A 20905-nucleotide genomic window follows, 5' to 3' on the forward strand; every position below is an offset into this window, starting at 1 on the left:
GAATAGCTCTATAAGGGAATAATGGTTAACACTGTGAAATCTGGAAAAATAAATGATCTAATTAGAAGTATTGATTACAAACAAAGGTGTTATTGTGGCACGGTGGTTAGTGTTGCTTCTTCACAACAACAGGAGATTGAGTTTGATTGACTTTTGAACAAGTAAACTTGTCACATGTTTTGTGCACTTGTTTCTTTTCACCACACTGGCACAATTTTCTTTTACCTGGTCAGTCATCTCCATGTAAATATTCATGAACCTTGAGAAAATGTGCACCTGTTATTTAGGATGAGAAATAACATGGAACCAGAGAATGACCAGTTGTTTTAATTTAAAGACTAGTTTACTTTTGAAAACTTAAAAATGCTTAAAATGTTTGACCTTTTGGCCTTGTTTGGCCTAACACATAGAAGAAATTTGAAAGACTCAGATAAACACTTACTGTTTGTGTAAAAGAAACATATCCATTTGATAATAGGTTTGCACACACTTGCTTGCCTTGCTTACAAAGCTGCAGGGAAAGATCACCATGACCTTACAACTGGATTAAGCAGGCTGACACTGAATACATTAATAATAATAAGCATAAAAACTGACAAAGAGCAGTTTTTTTTTTGCAAAAATCTTGGCTTTGTGACAGCAGAGCATTTCCATTCTGTAGTTGCTTACAGTGTTTTCTGTGTAATACTCTTTAAATTTACCAACTGTTGCATTATCTCCCCACACAACACTGTTTTGTTATTGTAGTGGAACATCCAGGAGGTCTTTAATAAAATTCAGATTGGACACAATTTGTTTTTCTTTTTGGAGTACTGGATGAAAACTTATAGTTATTCATGTGAGAAGAAAAATTGTTTTCTCTTAATTTATAAAATGTTTTGCAAGTCACCTTTGGTTATTTCTTTTTGTTAAATTGGAAAGGAAGAAAAGAATGTTACTTGTAAGTATCTGTAGCCCGCTATCATAACACTATGGTTCAACAGGAAGATACAGTATAATACCATTAGTTGTTTCTGATTTACTAAGAGAGAAGACCATGCTTCTAGTGTAATTTGTAAAGAAAGAGAAAAGAGAAGACATTACTTGATTTAACAATATGAACAGTAAATTATAATTAATTCAGTTTTGTTTAAAAAACAGTTTTAACTTTTTTTTTTTTTGCTGAACAGGAGAGAGAGCTGCAGTTGGTTACTGAGGAGTTGGTTTGCCTTCGCGAAGAGGTGAGAGCTGTCAAGTGGGATGGTTGATGGTTCAGTTCATAACTAGATTAACAAAGTCAAAATAATCAATCTGTAAATATTTTAAAAGTATGTGTTTACATTTAGGATTTAGAAAAATAGAAGAAGAAACAAAATGTTGCTTACCTTTTCACATTTTAAATGAATAAAATATTTTAATGTTACAATAATCTGAACAAAGCATTTTTTTCTACTAATAACAATATCGTTCTGCCCGCTGAAAAAAGGTCAAATATCAGTTTTGAAAAACAATCAGAGAAATTGTCCATAAGTACATGCATTCAATACACTGATGTAAATCTAGTACAATATCATGCTTGTGTGTGACTTCCCAATTTATACTGAAAGAGGTCTGTTGTTTGTTGTTAACTTGTAAAAAGAGTTGAATAGTGGATTTTTGCTTGGTAGGACAATGTTAGAGCGCACATGCTTCATCTGACCACATTTCACCTTCAATTGAATTACTGACGATGTAGTCCTGTGTTTAGGGTTATGGTTGTGCTTAATGAATCTGACTTATTTGATCTTCTTAATACAGTCAACTGACACTGATGCAGCACTGTAGAAATGATTGTTTCAACAATGATTGCAAAAATCTTGGCTTTGTGGCAGTGTTTTGTGTATAACTGTTTTATTATCTCCCGACACAACACTGCTTTGTTTTTGTAGTGGAACATCCAGGAGGTCTTTAGTAAAATTCAGATTGGAAACAATTTGTTTTCCTTTTTGGAGAACTGTGGTGTCTTGCGGGTTATTCTTTGATAAACAGGACTCTTTTTCTTGTTTTCTTAATGTAGACTAACAGATGTTATCAAAGGTAACCAAGCCAACAGAGCTTAACTGTCACTCTAGGGTTCTCCATGTACAACCTGGTACAGTACTTTGAGGCAGGAATGACAGCGCCTTCTGCCTATGTTAAACATACGTATTCCATAGAAAGTCACATGACACTTTTACTGTGTTTGTTGTTACGCTGCTAGGCATTAAAACTGCAACAATGAGAAAGACATGAGATATCAAAGCAATATTTATATAGCAGATTACTTATGATACATGATTAGAAATACAGCTCGGCCATGAATGTGAAACACATAATAATCAATATCTGGTGTATTCACCTTTGATGGAAATAACCTTGTACATGTGCTGGTATAGACAGAAAGAGACTTTGAATGTATGTTTGTACAATTGAATGGGATGGCAAACAAACTCAGTACATGTCTAATGTTTATCCATGGTAACTGATGGTAATCTGTAGCAGTGCTACAATGAGTTAAAACTGCATCTCCCAGCAGTCCCTGCAGGGGCTGTTGGGGTCAAAGGTGGTCAGAGGGGTTTAAAAGGAGGGCAGTTGTCCAAGGGGAGAAAAAAAGGTGTTTTTTGTTGCGTTTACCTGTCAGGCTGCCTTCTGTTAAGACATTTAATTGCTGTGTCCTGGATTGTATTCGTTGTTGGGGTCTGGATCGTCTGTCTACCTGTGTGCTGAGGACTGATGGTGGATTCACGGCTTTCCCGCAAGTATAGGAGCGCTCCTGAACCATCCATCCGTTTTCACCCTTACCGTGTCTACCAGTAGGACTGTTTTTTCATTCCCTTACAACATACAGATCTCTGGACTTACTCGCGTCATCTCTCATTACATGCGGTGTGGTATTCCATGGACTTTGCTCTGTGGAGTTGTGTTTATATGTTTAATGTAATATTGCCGTAGGGGTGCTGGAGTGGTATTATTTATATTATTTAATTTCATTATATTCTTTAATTGTTGTTAGTTCCCAGTGTGCTTTATTTTGTCTCTGTTTGTGAGTTTGTGCGGGTCGAGCCAAGGCTGGCAGCATCCCTGGGATCCTCTATAAAAATAAATAAATCACCGTCATCTTGACGGTGTGAATCTTAGCGGCACCAGACCGCTACAGTCCTATGCACACCAAATGTCTTCCAGTAATGTCCCAGAAATATTCTGTGGGAGACAATCCAGTGAACATGGCACATGATAGTCATCCAGGAATATGTGGTCAAACATTGTCTTGTAGGAATACTGAACCAGGAAGTCATTGCAGATAAGAGTACCACAACATCATCCAACGCCTCTGTGATGTGTTGGTGTCTACTAAATGTACCGGCAATATGAATGAGGTGAGAACAGGAGTGGAACCCAGTGACTCCCCATACCATACCACATGGTGCTGGGCCTACTGTATATGGTTCTTCAAAATACACGCCTCCAGAAGCCTTTTGCCATAGTGCCCACATACATGGATCCTTCCTGCATGTTTCAGTATATTGAACCAAGACTTGTCTGAAAACACAATGCAAAGCCAGACATCCTGCTGTTTTCAATGGTTCTGGCACCATTGTAGTCGGAGATGCCTGTGGCTGAAGGTCAGGGGCATCCAAAGCAATGGCGGTGAATGAGGAGGCCCTGCTGCTGCAAATTGCACGGTATGTGCAGGCACCCACTAACATGTGACAGACCTGAACTGTTAGGCTAAGGTCTGAGAAGTGGCGGTTCGGTCCTTCACTGTGGTGTGCTCAATGTGTCCTCCTCTTCCTTTGTGCATTGGAAAACTCCAGAACACTCACTTTGACAGGTCTAACTTTCTCAACCCACTTATGCAATATTCTCATCACTGAGTTCACATTCTTTCCAACATGAGTGCCAGTGTCCCTAGCTTAAAGTCCAGAAGATGAATGTACAGCATGGCTATCATGCTCTTCGCTGGAGCATGTTTGCTGCTTAAGAGTACATTAACTGACAGCAGTCACTCATTGAGGTTCCTTTTGCTGGAGGTCCGTGGGGCATAACTTGCACACGTTGTTTATATATGTGCTGTGCTTGTAACTTTTCACACTCTACCATGACAATTTCCATCTTGCAATCGTCTGACCAATATAATGCTTTTTTCCCAGTGTTACAATTTTAATGGCGAGCAGTATATATACACTATCATGCTACACAACAATTTGCATGATTCCTTGCATAATTTAATTTTCAAATAGTTACTATTATTTACTGTACTGAATATTGAGATTATTGTTTTTATTAGTTAAACCCAGAATTCTATTCAGGTTTGAAATGTTTGGATTATATTGCAAAAACTATTTATATCCCATCACAAATTGAAATTTGACTTGATTTAGTGTACTTTTAGCTTAAATCATTTTGTAAAATTACTGTCTCATAATGCTTTTTTTACAGTTGTAAAGTCTTCTGTCTGCTTCTTCTAAGAGGCAAATATAAAATTGTGTTCTAGTCTAAAAATTTTAATTTTTCTTTAAGAGTGGCGTACTGATAACAGAAAGGGACCTGCTGAAGTATAAGATTGACAAACTGAGTGATGAGAAACGAGACCTCAAGGTAATACACTAGTAGCAGCAAATACACAGATTTAGGACTATAAAACACTTGTTTAAGTAATTAAAACTTCTTTACATTTTGCTAATTGAAATAAAACCTCTTATGGATTTCTTTCAGAAGTAAACAAATACTATCAAAAATTGAAAGAACACCAGTCAATCATTAATACACATTTTTAAGTGTTACTGGTATAGTAATAATTACTGAGGTATACCGTAGATACTCGAGTATTAGTTGATCTCACAGATAAGTCGAGTGTATTGTTTAAGCCGAAAATTACGAAATTTGTTATGACCCGCGTATAAGTCGAGGGTAAAACTTGACAGCTATCAGAGATAGAGGGTGACAATCAGCTGTTAATGGCGACAAAACTCACTGTCACATCACAGGCATTCCCTCTGTGCTTGGAGAAATGCTAGACTTGTTGACTCGGCAACTAATTCTTGCGTGTGCATGAGTTGCGAAATGTAAACAAAGGGAGCGAAGCGAGTGCAGAAAAGAAAACACTCGGCAGACGATGTTTTGCACATTATTGCTGAGTCGGACTCTGATTTTTCAGAATCGGATTTTATTGACAGTGATCAGGAATTGAGCAAGAGAGTGAGAAGCCGGCATCAGCTGATCGGACACCAGCCGATGCCGCGCCAGCTGATCGGCTACCAGCTGAACTCATTCGCGCAGCCGATGCAGCTACGGCAAGGTTCGCGTGGGCGGAATACCCAGACATTGATCCGTGGGAGCCGAACTGGCTACCGGACTTCACAAGACAGCATGGCTTGCTGTTGGACATGAAAGATCACCCGCTGCTGGACTACTTCAGGCTGCTCTCTCCTGATGCTGCTTTTCAGCTACTGTCAGACGAGACAAACAGGTAGGCAGAGAAATTTTTTGAATCGCGGGGTGCACTTGCATCGCATTGATGGCGAAATGTAAACAAAGGCAAGTTGGCGTCGATATGTCACAAGGGAGCGAAGCAAGTGCAGAGAAGAAAACACTCGGCAGACGATGTTTTGCACATTATCGCTGAGTCGGACTCTGATTTTTCAGAATCGGATTTTATTGACAGTGATCAGGAATTGAGCAAGAGACTGAGAAGCCGGCATCAGCTGATCGGACACCAGCCGATGCCGCGCCAGCTGATCGGCTGCCAGCTGAACGCATTCGCGCAGCCGATGCAGCTACGGCAAGGTTCGCGTGGGAGGAATACCCAGACATTGATCCGTGGGAGCCGAACTGGCTACTGGCTTATAATTATTTCAAAGACCATGGGAAATGGCAGATGATCGGTGACTTAACACCGTGAAGTTTCAGTTTTTGTTTCTTTTCCAATTTATGCATTCTAATTTAAGACTGCTTGTGTTATAATTAAATAATCATTTGTTAGCCTTGCTGCTTTGTAGTTCCAGTGTCCAGGTTTTGAATCACATTTTAATTTATCGTTTATATGTAGTTTGAATGTTGTAACTGTGCTTGCATAGATTTTCTTCCCTTGTCTCCCAATTAAATTTGGTAATGTTACTTTTAAGTTTTCAGATTACCCATATTACAATGTTTCATAAGTCTGAACTGAGCTAATATCTTTAAGAGAAGGAGAGAATCAAATGTAAATCAATAATGACTTGAAATGGATTCAATAATAAGAAAGATTATAACATTGTAAAAATTAACATTCTGTTGTATAAAAGTAGGTACACCTAATAAGTTTTAATGCTTTTGTTTCTGGAATGTTGCCCTATTGGCTGCAATTTGATAGCAAACAATTATTGATTGGTGAAAATAACCTTAACTTTTTAAAAACACTAAGCTTATCCTTCAAAAATATGTCATTACCTGGAACATTTCTATTACTTGTTGTGAAGACCTACTATATCAGGGAACTTTTTTGTGGTCAGTTTTTATTAATTCAGAAAAGTTGTTCACAAGAAACACGAAGACAAGCCAGTTAAGAAAGAATGGTATAACCCACGTATCATCCATAGGCAACCCCAATGTAATCCCACCAATTCCCATAAATACCCCAGTTAGATACTAGGAACAAAACAACATATACAGATGTATGGATAAAGGTAAAGATAACATTAGGGAAATAGGAAACCAACCACACTGCCTGAGGAGGTTAGAAGAATGACAAAGGAATTGTTAGTGGAGCCCAGATGATTTTGCTGTAATTGACTTAGCTTAGGCAGACCAGTTCTTAAAGGATTTGATGGAAGCCCAATTGATTTTCAATAAGTATAGTTCAAGGCAGATTAAGTTGAAAAATGAGCAATGCCAGTTATTAAAATTGGCAAGCTCTGGGGTTTTCCTTCAAGAGGCAAGGGCTAAATTGCTTAAGTGAGAATACAGAGAGAGCTTCAACAAAAAGAGGGTCTTGTGTACTGGAGTGGTAATTACAGAAAGGAATAAAGAAATAGTGACAAATTTGTACCCAAACAGAATAGAAAAGGTCACTGTGTCAGAACAAAAAGGTACCAGGCAAACCTAGCGAACAAAAGTAGCAAATGGGATTAGAGGAGAGATTCATTAGAAAGTGTTTTTGAGGGAAGGGTTAAGGTCAATGGAGCAATATCAAACATTCCTCAATATATTGCCTTAGCAGATAGGGGTAAGCCAGTGGAAAGAGATCATTGGATCAAAGTGAAATCAGAGGTTATTTGTTTATAAAATGATTTGCAAAGTGCATAGCAAAGAGTGGAGACAGGATTCATCTGAGGTGAAAAGAAATGAAGTAGCAAATACAAAGGTTCGGAAGGATGAGAGTTAGATAAACAAATGCCCTGTATCCTGAACACTGACCAGAGAGTCAAGTAAAAAAGGAAGGTTAAACTAGGAAAGTTAAAGCAAGCTTGTAAAGACTGTAACATCATAAGACCAGAGCTATCTAGGCCAGCCCCCAATCACTACCAAGTTGGAAAATTCAGGGAAGTGAATGATATGAGTGCAAATATGCCAGCTCATTTAAGGAGCAATATGTTTTTCAACATGATACTGTATATCAGTAGTATAGGATAATATAGATCCTAGAGAACCTGGAAGATTTTGATTTTAAAGAGACTGGTAACAAGCGTTAAAAAAGTAATGAGGAGACCATATTGTATCCCATGGGGAATTGTGCACGATGATGGGAGGTGGGACAAAGCCAAGATCAGACTGAACGCAAAGTGATAGAATTCTAAATCATAAAGAAGCTTTCCAACACTATCACTTTAATAGTGTTAAAAAAATAAAATTTTAAGACATGGTCTCTTACCAATCCATAAGAAATATAAAAGGAAAGACCTGACGTCACACCAGTATTTAGCAGAGGGAGGGAGGAGTAATATAGAAATAAAAAAAATCAGAAACATTAAAATTAATTTTATTAATAGCAAGATAAGATTTTGAAGTGAGCAGGAACTTAGAGTAACTTTTGATAGTGGCACCATCATCAGAGAGTCTGTCATGGTAATTGTGAGAATGAGTGAAGAAGTATCAAAATGGTTCAATAAGAAACATATGTAAGGGAATATAAGGAGTAACAATGTATTAAGTAAACAAGTTTAAAGCTATTTTTTTAAGCCACAATTAAAAAGTGAACTCATTCTGTTTTGCAAATGGATTTTGCTCACAATTTCTTCTCAGGTTTCTCTGGAGAGCATCCAAAGAAATTTAGCCAGTAAGGAAGAACAACTTACTGAGGTAAATCTAACATAATTGGAAAATGAATAAATGTATTAAATATATAATAAATAATTTTATTAAATGAACTATTCAAGATATACACTGATTAGCCACAACATTAAAAACACCTGTCCAATATTATTTAGGTCCGCCTTGCGCCACCAGAACACCTCTGACCCGTCGAGGCATGGACTGCACAAGACCTGTGAAGGTGCTCTCTGGTATCTGGAACCACAACATTAGCAGCAGATCCTTTAAATCTTTAAGGTCACCATGTACCAGATTTGTTTTTCCAGTACATCTCACGGTTGCTCAATCAGATTGAAATCTGCTCAATTTAGAACTCTTTGTTATGTTCCTCAAACCATTCCTGAAAGATGTTTTCAGTGTGGCAAGAGTGCATTATTCTGCTGAAAGAGGTCTGATGCTCACAAGCCCATTGTAGGCACTTTCGACATTAGACAGGGGTTCAGCATGTGCAGTCTGACCAGTTTGTAGCTATGCAGCCTCTGTGATGCACTGTGTGTTCTAACAACTTTATCTCATGACTAGCATAAAGGTTTTCGGTAATTTGTGCTATCTTCTGTGGTATTGGATGAGATGGGCTAGCCTTCTCTTACCACGTGCATCAGTGAACCTTGGGCACCCATGACTCTGTTGCCAGTTCACTGGTTGTCATTCCTTTCACCACTTTTGTTAGGTACTAACCATTGCATACCAGGAAAAGCCTGCCATTTTGGTGAACGTCTCACCCAGTTGTGTAGCCTTCAGAGTTTGGCTGTTGTCAAAGTAGCTTAGATCCTTACACTTGCCTATTTTTCCTACTTCAAACACATTGCCTTCAAGAACTGACTGTACATTTGATGCATAATATATCTCAGCCCTTGACAGGAGCCATTGTAATGGGGTAATCAATGTTATTCACTTTACCTGTCTGTAGTTTTAATATTGTGGCTGATCGGTGTATAGTCTTGTGGTGTTATTTCGTGCACTCACTTAATTGCACAGTCAGGCTTCCACTTTGTGTAAAAATCTTCTGGTTTAAATAATGATCTGTAGTGGATGAGGAAACTGAGAAAATATTTGCATGTTTTATTATTAAATTTGCCATATTGTATTTAAAAACAAAAGAGCGTCATAAACAATGGTACACAATATTGGTTTTGTTAGTAAAAATCATCTCTTTTGCATAAAACAGGACACATTGAAATTCAGCATACTTGAAACTGTTTTTATTTTAATTATTTGGAAAATGTAGCATATATGAAAAAAGTAATCATGATGCCATTTTATTAAAAGACTCCAGTTCTGATGAAAACAATGTGTTTCTAATAGGATTATCAGTTTAGAACTGTAATTAGTTTGTTATGTTCTGAAGTTGTCGCATCATAAATCCTATAAAGAGCAATGTGAACAAAACTATAATATTACAGTTTGTTATTTTCTCACAGAAGGAAAATGTAGAAGCCAGACTGACGGAGAAATTAGAGAATTATAATTTACTAATTCAGGTAATGAGCTTAACAGTTGTACATGATCACTTTGGACTTTGAAAGTAAATACAGACTAGAACTGTATATTGTCTCATTTATTTTTTTCTTGACTCATCATGTATAACAGAATACACACAAAGCAAATAAGTGGAGAACAGTAAAGTCCTGTCTGTTCCACCAGAACTTAAAACTGTCTTGGGTGTATGTGCTCACTGGCTGTAACACTCAGAGCACTTCAACTGAATTTTTTTCCATTGTTGAACCATACCAGTAACAGTGTTGGGTGTCAGTATGAATGAACTGCAATGCTGAGTTTCCATTCTGTTAAACAAGTATAACATACTGTACATTATTTTGACTTAAATATCATAGTATTCCTTGCCATTATTGCAATATAGAGGATAAAAACCAAAAAAAAACTCAAAAATGTATAATTAATATGTGAGTAGTCAGCAATGTCACCTTTGTAGGAATTACAATAATTATAAAATTAATTACACAATTAATCAAGGTTTCTACTTTGTTTTTGTTGTGGAAGAATTCTGACTTAAGGTTTTCACAATGGATTTGTTAATGTAGTCTTTATATTTATACATGTTTTCCTTTACATTCTTTTCAGGCTGGGTTACTAGAGGTTACACACTTAATTTTAATGGCCTTTTAGGTATCTTCTGACTGTAGGTGTCTTTGCAGACATGTCAGCTCATTTCTTATCAGATGAAATGAAGAGAGCAAACTGGCCAAATATTTGTAGAGCTGCAACATTATTTCTTTTTGAATGCACCTAGAGAAAAGAAGCAACACTCTCTTTGTCCAGCACCTTATAATGTTACGATAGAAATGTTAATCAGTATAATTTCTTATGCTATGATTGTTGTGCTATGTCCACATGCTGCTAGAGATATAGAAAATACAAGGTCTGGATGATTTCACAGCTAAGTGAAAATGGTTAACAAAATAATTTACCAATTGGTAGTTTTTGTCTTCCATATTTTGCAAAGTCATCAAACACAATGTTGTTTGCCACACCAAGTTATTTTTTAAAGTCATTTAAGCATTTTCTTCAAGGAGTTATGAATGCAGCAGATAAATGATACCAACAGATTTAAAGCAATAGAACAAATTTCATGTGTTTTTTGGCTTTATACTGTTCCTCCCATTTTCTGATTTTAGTTAGTGTGGTAAACCTGTACAGGAGGAGCAGGAGCTTGGTCTGCATTGCCGGTAATAAGTCAGACTCATTTCCTGTTGAGGTTGGACTCTGCCAGGGCTGCCCTTTGTCACCGATTCTGTTCATAAGTTATATGGACAGAATTTCTAGGCGCAGCCAAGGAGTGGAGGGGGTCTTGTTCGGTGACCTCAGAATCTCGTCTCTGCTATTTGCGGATGACGTGGTTCTGTTGGCTTCATCGGACAGTGACCTCCAGCTCTCACTGGAGCGGTTCGCAGCCGAGTGAGAAGCAGCGGGGATGAGAGTCAGCACCTCTAAATCCAAGGTCATGGTTCTTAGCCGGAAAGGGTGGAATGCTCTCTTGGGGTTTGGAGCACAGTGCTGCCTCAAGTGCAGGAGTTCAAGTATCTCAGGGTCTTGTTCACGAGTGAGGGAAGAATGGAGTGGGAGGTTGACAGACAGATCGGTGCAGCATCCGCAGTAATGTGGGCTCTGCAACGGTCCGTCGTGGTGAAGAGAGAGCTGAGCCAAAAAACGAGGCTGTCAATTTACCAGTCGATCTACGTTCCTACCCTCACCTATGGCCACGAGCTTTGGGTAGTGACCGAAAGAGCAAGATTGCGGATACAAGCGGCCGAAATGAGTTTTCTCCGCAGGGTGGCTGGACTTTCCCTTAGAGATAGGGTGAGGAGTTCAGTTATCCGGGAGAGACTCGGAGTAGAGTCGCTGCTCCTCCGCATTGAGAGGAGTTAGTTGAGGTGGTTCGGGCATCTGATTAGGATGCCCCCTGGTCGCCTCCCTGCGGGGGTGTTCCAGGCATGCCCCACTGGGAGAAAGCCACGGGGCAGACCCAGGACACGCTGGAGGGATTATATCTCCCAGCTAGCCTTGGAACGCCTCGGGGTCCTCCCAGAGGAGCTGGAGGAGGTGGCTGGGGAGAGGGATGTCTGGGCTTCCCTGCTTAGGCTGCTGCCCCCGTGACCTGACCTCAGATAAGTGGTGGATAATGGATGGATGGATGGTGGTAAACCTGAATGTTCCCATTTTTGATCTAGCTGAAATAAATCAAAAAAGCAAAATTATGAGAAAAAAACAAGGACTTTGCAATGGACTTGCCATCCTGTATAGTTTCTCCATTTCATCTAATTATCACATCACAGTTCACATTGTGAAAAATGTATGCTTGCTCTAGATATGAGTTTTCACATATTTTAACATATTTTAATAAATTTTTAATTTATTATTATTATAATTATGCATTTATTTCATAATCAATTTGAATACTTCTTCAGTATCACATATATAAGGCCATGCCACATTGTGCTACTTTTCCAGCAGTTCTCAGTCATAGCCTTCATTTACATAATCTTAGCGAGTTGGAAACAGTCAAAAGCGCACGCACGTGAAATCAGTCACATAATGTGACATACCCATTGACTCACTCCAGCTAATTTACAGCTTGCCTTGACTAAATCAAACAGGTTGTAGGTGTGGGCTGTGTGTACATGAGAGTTGACAAAGAATACTCATTTGGAAGTAAAATGCATATAATGCAGCAGTGAGGAATAAGGAATGTGGGTGTTTTGGTCCTCACAAGCAAAAGAAAGACTTGTGTTTCTGATGTCTTACATTTTATGTTCCATGACAGAAAGTAAAAAAGAAAAAAAAGTCTAAGATTGCAGCTGATTCCAGAAGTAAGAATTATTGTTGTCTAAATGTAAAACAAAGCTAATAATTTAGGCACTTCCAGGATTAATTTGTTCACTTATGAACAAAACCTTTGGAAGTGCCTTTTGTAAATACTTTCACGATAAAACAGGTGCCCAAAACAGTATAATGCAAAGTTTGTTATAACAAATATTAGGAAAATACATATACTATTGTGGCAAGGACCGCTTCGAATCTGTTCTGCTGAGAAAGTGACAGCCTGTTGCAGGTTTCCCAAGACTTGGCAAAAGCATAGGTGTGGAATTAAGTATTTTTTGTATCAAATAATTATCTTGGGTGGCCATTTTTGGTTAAAAAAATGTTCATTATACTGAAATTTACATTTCACTAAAACGAAATCCGTTTAACATGATGTTGTTTGAAGGTTTATCCGGGCCAACAAAAAGTATTAGTTACTCTGAAAATCCCATTACTTCGGTATTCACTTTAATGAGATTTGATCTATATTTGCCCACCCGAGTACTTTTTATTCAGTACATTTCGTCATTTGAATTTTGATATCCCTGTTTCCTATTTTTGCACTTTCTGCAGGTTTATTGATTATTTCTACATTCCTCTGTATATTATATCATTATGATGGAGACATTACTATGGCATTATCTGTGCTTTGTTTTTCTTGTGGGCACTTTTTATATCAGTTTTGCATGGAAAAATACATGTTGCTTAAGCCAACTTTTGCATATTCAATGATCAGGTATTGATGTTACACTTGACTTAATTTGAGAGGGTACTGTGGCAAAAAGCATTTTCCATGTTTTGGATTCACTGAGAAATCAAAACAAATAAAAACAAATCTAGATAGTTTAAGGACCTTTTTGTGTGCTCTCTTTTTTTTTTTGATTTTCATTACATTCTATTAGGGTTTTAAAGTTCTGGACTTTTGACATCCCTCTGGTGTTCTGACCTTTTTGCCTGTTCCTGTTTTCATTTATGTTCGCTGCTGTGTTTTATCTTCTACTTTTGTATTAGAGGTAGTTAAAGGCACTTCCAGGAAGACTTTTGCATGAAGACTCTTGCCTCTTCCACTCACTACAATTTTAGTTCATGTTTCTAAATTGTCAGCTTATGTTCTCCTGTCATGTGGTATAATACTGTTACTTACTTCTCTCACTTTGATTATTTTGCGTTCTGTTTGGTGCCATCTGTCAATCCCACTGCCTCTTTCAGTCTCTTAGAGATGATAGTAATATTTAATTTTGAAAGAATAATAAACAGATAACTTTCAGGAGGAAATAGAGGGGGTAAATACTTTTCACTGTACATTCCGGCTCTCTTTTTTAATACAGTATGTTGGTAGCTGGAAATCCACAAAGGGAAAAAAAGAATCCCATATCTTAAAACAGTTTTTTTTATCTGGATGTATCCTGTCCAGATCAGGCATCAAAGTAGCCCACAAGCCTACAATCACTCTGCACACAGTCCTTTTTAATGCTAAAAGTAGGACATCAGCAACAGAGACACTAAACACGGTTTACAGAATACCATGTGATTCATGTCCAGCTGTATACGTGGGACAAACATCAAAAATACTTGCCAAACGTATACAGGAGCATCTCAGTGCTGGCTCATGGATATTTGGAGGGGACTTCAGGGATTTCCTTCCCTCTGAAGTGAGTCACGCAGGGTGCGTTGCCCTCACACATGCTCATTTGGGTTTTCCTCGGATGTTTGGGAAGTGGAGTCTAGACTATAGCTTGAAGCCAGTCTTCTCCACATTGATGAATTTGGCCACTGGAGTTCAGAAATTTGTCCAAGACCCTTTATCATCCCCAGAAGGCAAAAGAAAGTCACTTACCCTCGGCTTTCTCATCAGGGTGTCTTGTCATGAATGTCCAGCATCTTTGGGGTGGAAAGCGGCATCTTTTTGGTTTTGATCCTCTTGGATATCTAGACTGGCAGGTTGGAGAGCTGAAAGAGATGACTGACAGTTCCTCGCAGTCTGATCGGTTCTGTGGTAAGGGTCTGTGGAACCTCGATTAAACATACCTGCTGGCTCTCCACTATGGGGTGAGCCTAGTCGAAGATGATGTCCCACGCATCCTGGATGAGCGGCTCCTGATGTCAATACGGGTTCCTTTCTTCCGCCCGATATACTGACCATCCATAAAAGTCGTCCTGCTCCCCTCCAACTGTACTGCTGATCAAACATCTCAGGTCCCCCTGCATGCTGGATCTTCTGGCTGTTTTCCTGCCCATTGCCAGCTGTGGAATATCCACCAAGTGTACAGGATTTCTGTCAGTCTGAGTTCTGGTCACAAAAATGTTTTTTTAAAAACAACTCCTAGCAAAGGGATGGCCAGTAATCCTGCTGACTACATCAGTGTGACCAGTTGCACCCTCTATCGTTCCCCACTGACCCCTAAAGGGCTGCTCCCCAGACTCCAACTGCCATGCAGCCCTGCAGGTGACCAAACTGGGACCTTGTGTGAAGAATGTTGCTACCTAGTATTGAGGGGGATGCACTGCTACCTACCTTCAGTCAACAATAGCATTTATTTATATAGCACATTTTCATACGTTACATGATGACGAAAGAGAAAAAAAGATAAAATAAATAAGAATTAAAATTAGGGAACACTAATTAACATAGAATAAAAGTAAGATCCGATGGCCAGGGAGGACAGAAAAAACAAAAAAAAACTCCAGATGGCTGGAGAAAAAAATAAAATCTGCATGGGTTCCAGGCCACAAGACTAACCAGTCCCCTCTAGGCATTCTACCATAAACATAAATTACCTCAATCAGTCCTCATTGTATTCAGGGTTCTCATGGAAGAATTTGATGATGACGGTCATGGGGACTTCTGTGGCCTCATGCATAACGCCGGGCGTAGAATTCACACTAAAACATGGTGTAAGGACAAAAGCGGAAATGTGCGTACGCACAAAAAAATCCAGATGCATAAACCTGTGTGTTCGCCAACTTCCACATTCTTCCGCTCCATAAATCTCGGTCAGCGAGAAAAGTTATGCACGCGCCTGCTGCCCCACCCCAACTCCTCCCAGAATTATGCCTTTTTGAATATGCAAATCAATATAAATAGCCCTTAAACTCAGCGTTCTGTGAAAAGGCAATGGCAAAAGCACCAGCAAATACCAATTGGATGTACTATTTCTTGGTTTAAACAGTGGTATAAACAACAAAAGGAAGTTGATTGAATGACATAGAATGTCTGAGAAACTCGAAGCTCAAGTTCACAAAGTCGCCCAGTGCCTGAAATATAAAAGAAGTTGTCAGATATCAAAGTCGCCGTGAAAAGGCGAGTCGTAGCCCACCATCTGAGTGTCATATGAAAGCTTATTAGGGTACAGAGAAAAGAAAAAAAATAGGGACACAGTGATAAAAAAGCTCGAAATGTCAACTTTAATCTCGAAATTTCCACTTTAATCACATAGTTTATTTTGTCATTAAAGTAGAACATCATAAACTTCGTTTTAATTTACTAGTTTCTCAAATACCATCGTAACTAAAGTAGCACATTAAATGCTTTGTTTTGTATATGTTCTTCTGTGTACTCTATGTGTGTGAATCACTATGTGCTTCTTGAACGGGCTTTTTCTTCCTCCGATAGGACACAGAATCCATTACATTCGTGATATTACAGCTCTCTGAATAATTAAAATATTGAGATGTATACTTGATATCATTTTCATGATGATAGGAGTTAAAGCATGTTATTAAACATGGGAACACTGTGGCGCAGTGATAGTGACGAGCTGGAGCCCTGTCCAGAGATGATTCATGCCTCCCGCAAGATGCTTGCTGCGCCGTGCATGACCTTTGATGAAATAATTTATTGCAGCAGTACTGTCTCTTTCAAACGTACTAACCTCCAATTCCGGTCCTTCCTTTTCTTTCTCCAAGTAACCAATTGTCACACAATCATTTCTGTAATAGATTGTGGACGCTAGAGGCGCTGTTGCCCAATGAAACCCACCGGACAGATGTCCAGGGCACACTTGTAAAAGCACCAAGAAGAATCCTTTAATATTTTTCTTCAATAAGTGCACAAAGCACCACACACTCCACAATTCACCAATAATAATACAGTAATCCCATAAACACAATCCTCCACTCCACTCCACCCAGTAGCTCCGTCACTCTACCACCCAACTCCAGCTCTCCTTGCTGGGTCTTCACCAGTCCTTTAAATAGTCCATAAGCCGGAAGTGTTCCTCCCGGGTTAAACGCCACATCATCCTTCTCAAGTAGCTCGGAAGTACTGCGGGCTTCCGTACTTGTGACTCCGAAGTACTTCCGGGTTGTCGCAACAGTAGTAGTCCCCAGGTTCTTTGTGAACTCCCCCTGGCGGCACCCACGGCACCCAACAGGGCTGAGGAAACGGACTCCACGTCCCAGGATGCCTTGAGGGAATCCGGGGAACTGTTGCCGTCCAGGGGAGCTGCCACCTAGCGTCCCGGGAGAGGCAGTGGCCTAAAAAGCCTTCTCTCTATCTATCTATCTATCTATCTTCCTCCTTCTTTCTGTTTAGACTGAAACGCCAGCCGTCCATCACAAAATGTTACGCCATGTGTAAGCTTAGAACACCGATTCTTCAGAACTTTTAAGGATCATTGAAATATCTTTGTAGTACATGTTTAATTATTCTATCCATCTATCCTTCCAGTGTCGCGAAGGCCCCAACAAGAATACAGTGCGAGGCAGGAACAATCCCTGAACTAGCTAGCTAGCGCTGCGCCACCGTGTCCTCACATGTTTAATTATTAACAATATAGATTATTTAAATGATGTTAACATTTTATCTGTGTAATGTAATAAACATATTTTTTTGCATTTCATTTTAAAAATGATACCGTCATCATATGTGAATAAGCGCTTTATAAAGTGGCTCAGGTTGTGCAATATTATAACTGTATTGCAAGTTTATGGTGAGGTGATTGTACTAATAAGTACAAACAGTTCTACAAGGAGAACTTGATGGACTGATTGAGTGCGTTTATACAGTAGTTCTTGGGAAACTGTTTCTGAACTGCGATGTCAGTACAGGAAAGGCTCCGAAGCGTTTGCTGTATGAGAGCAGTTCAATAGACAGCATGGCTGAGGCAGCATGTGCTCATACCAATAATTCTCTTTCCAATCAGCTGCTGTAGAGCTGTGATTCCTGTGGACACTTTTTGTGACTGAAGACAGAGAAGAAAATTAAAATTAGTAAAAACCTTTTTATTGATACATACCAGACAAGGGTAAAATGACAGAGAAACACAGTCCTAGGACACCGCGCTTCATCTGCCTCGAGCGCAGATGTCCTTGCTCTTTTATACCTTTCTAATCTCCTGATCGTTGACCACGTAAGCAATAAAAATAGCGTCCTGACTCATTGTATTTTTCCAATTTTGTAAAGTCATTACCCTAAAGGTATATTTTCTTGTCACACACATCATTAAAAGAAAACTTCCAGAAAGTATACATGCTTTTTGTCACGTACTCAAAACACAAACAAGTTTGATCATTCTGTTCTATTTTCTGTACTTACACACATCCATTTTGTTTAATTACATCATTTTATGTTTTTACATTCCACACTCAGGTACAGTGATATAAATACTCCGAGTGGTGCAGTGAGAGTTAGGCTGGGTTTATACTTCACGCAACGCGATGCATGCTGCAGTGGATGCTCCTACTACGCAAGCGTATTACTGTTTATACTTGCGCGCATACTTTATGGAAATCTAGAGGAATCCACCAGGTGCAAGATATCATCACGGTGAGAACAGGTTTGGCTTCGCTGTGTTGTGAATTGCCTGGAACACCCATTAAATTCCGTAGACACCTTACCGCAATATCTCTGAAAAGAATGTTTAATGATTAAATCCATCAATCCAGGGATTTGTCCATTCCAGCAAGCATTGGGCACAAGCCTGAAACAATCCCTGGATGGGCATCAGCTCATCGCAAGGTGAATACAAGCACTCACATACACTAGCGTCATTTTAGTGTCACCAAATCTGCATATCTTTGGAAGAAAACCGGAGCACACTGTGGAAACCCAGAAGGAAAACATGCAAACTCCAGGCAAAGAATACCAGAGACGTGACTCCCTGCGAGACAGCAGTGCTACCGCTCTGCCACCGTGTCACCCCCATGTGTGTAATTATTAACAGTATTCATTATTTAAACGAAATTAACGATTTATCTGTAAAATGTAACATACATACTTTAACGCATTTCATCATGAAAGTGATGTCAAGTATAAATCTTAGGATTCTAGATGTTTAGAGAGTTGAAATATCATACATTTACAGTAATCCCTCACTATATCGCGCTTCGACTTTCGCGGCTTCACTCCATCGTGGATTTTATATGTATGCATATTTAAATATATGTGGATTTTTTGCTGGTTCGCGGATTTCTGCGGACAATGGGTCTTTTAATTTCTGGTACATGCTTCCTCAGTTGGTTTGCCCAGTTGATTTCATACAAGGGACGCTATTGGCAGATGGCTGAGAAGCTACCCAACCACAGCGCGTATTATGTATTAAATAAAATTCTTCAAATATATTGTGAGCACGGGGGCTGTTCGCACCCCTAGAGGACACGGCCGCTCCTCAAAAAACGTTGAAAGATTACCTTCACAGTGCTCACTTCTTTGCTGGGCTTACATGTGGCTGTTTTACAAGCGATATGCTTCCCGCATGGTGCTTCGCATACTTAAAAGATCAAACAGCACGTATTGATTTTTGATTGTTTGCTTTCCTCTCTCTTTCTCTCTCGCTCGCTCTGACATTCTCTGCTCCTGACGGGAGGGGGTGTGAGCAGAGGGGCTGTTCGCACACTGGCCTAGAGGATACGGACGCTCCTCTAAAAAATGCTGAAAAATGCTTGCTCCCTTCCTTGCAGCTACTTTGTCCGGCGGTGCTTGATTTTTGACTGTTTGCTTTTTTCTCTCTCTCTCTCTCTGACGCGCACTCCTTTGAAGAGGAACATATGTTTGCATTCTTTTAATTGTGAGACGGAACTGTCATCTCTGTCTTTTCATGGAGCACAGTTTAAACTTTTGAAAAAGAGACAAATGTTTGTTTGCAGTGTTTGAATAACGTTCCTGTCTCTCTACAACCTCCTGTGTTTCTGGGCAAATCTGGGACCCAAGCATGACAATATAAAAATAACCATATAAAACATATGGTTTCTACTTCGTGGATTTTCACCTTTCGCGGGGGGGTCTGGAACGCAACCCCCGCGATGGAGGAGGGATTACTGTAATGTGTTCTGTGTGGCGATCTATTACTCTTTATTGCTGCTGTCAGGTCCAGAGGAAGCCTTAGAAAAAAAAGACAGCACATAAGATGGTATGTGAGACATTTGAAATGTATCGTGTCATTACAATCGAGAATATGAGACGCTTGAATATAAAAGCACCTGAAATGCATTTGTATGTCACATTTTGCTTCACCACATCAAACCATTCATCAAACATTGAAGTGCGCACATCGAACTCGTAAGATCTGCAAAGCGGCTTTCTGTCACATGTAGATGTCACATTTCTGACGTCACATTTCAACTTTTAGCACACTGCGCCCCCTGCCGTCTTGCTGGTACTGCAACTCGCGCACACGTCACATTAATTTCTCAGGACCAGCTCAGAGGACACGTCAAATGAATGCTGGGAACACATGATACAGGTGTGTATGCGTTCTGAGCGTGAAGTATAAACGAGCCCTAATATGGAAAAAGATGATCCGCTGTGGCAACCCCTAACGGGAGCAGCTGAAAGAAGAAGAAGAAGAAGGTGCAGTGAGAGTAACAACACCAAAGCAGCTATGGTATTTGGAATAGTTTGGCTATTCTGTGGACCATTATATTGTTACAGGTTAATTACAATTAGATGCCTTAAACTAATAAACAATATTCGGTTAATTTCAGTGTATATGATAAAGCCGCGTCAAAAGAAAGGGAAAACACACTGGAACAGTAGCACTGCTTTGACGCTGGGTGCCGCCAGTTTGCAAAACCGAGCGGAGAACTTGCGTACGTCAGGGTTTGAGCTACCGTGAAAATGTGCGTGGCTTTACGCCAAGTTTAGGTTTTATACATCGCTATCTGATGTGGAAACGGGAGTACATAACATTTTTGTGTGTACGCACCATTTATACATGACACCCCTGGCCTTTAATCCATCAATGTAGGGACATCACGGTGCTTTGATTAGGAGGTGGTGGCGCAGATCGTCACCACAGAAAACCGGAAAAAGAACAGAAGAGAATGTAGGGATTAGTACGGATTTTAGAGCCACCATGAA

The 20905-nt window shown here is 39.5% G+C and overlaps 1 protein-coding gene across 1 annotated transcript in view; it reads left to right on the forward strand.

Annotated features, from left to right (window-relative positions):
- Window positions 1-20905, forward strand: part of LOC114661339 (protein KASH5-like) — an 81578-nt gene that overhangs the window by 25882 nt on the left and 34791 nt on the right. The window contains exons 5-8 of the mRNA XM_051933886.1: window positions 1170-1220; window positions 4519-4596; window positions 8218-8274; window positions 9708-9767. Of these exons, the coding sequence (XP_051789846.1) occupies window positions 1170-1220; window positions 4519-4596; window positions 8218-8274; window positions 9708-9767 (246 nt within the window). The remainder of the gene's footprint in view (window positions 1-1169; window positions 1221-4518; window positions 4597-8217; window positions 8275-9707; window positions 9768-20905) is intronic.

This window comes from Erpetoichthys calabaricus, chromosome 11, assembly GCF_900747795.2.
Source record: "Erpetoichthys calabaricus chromosome 11, fErpCal1.3, whole genome shotgun sequence".
Taxonomy (NCBI): Eukaryota; Metazoa; Chordata; class Cladistia; order Polypteriformes; family Polypteridae; genus Erpetoichthys; species Erpetoichthys calabaricus.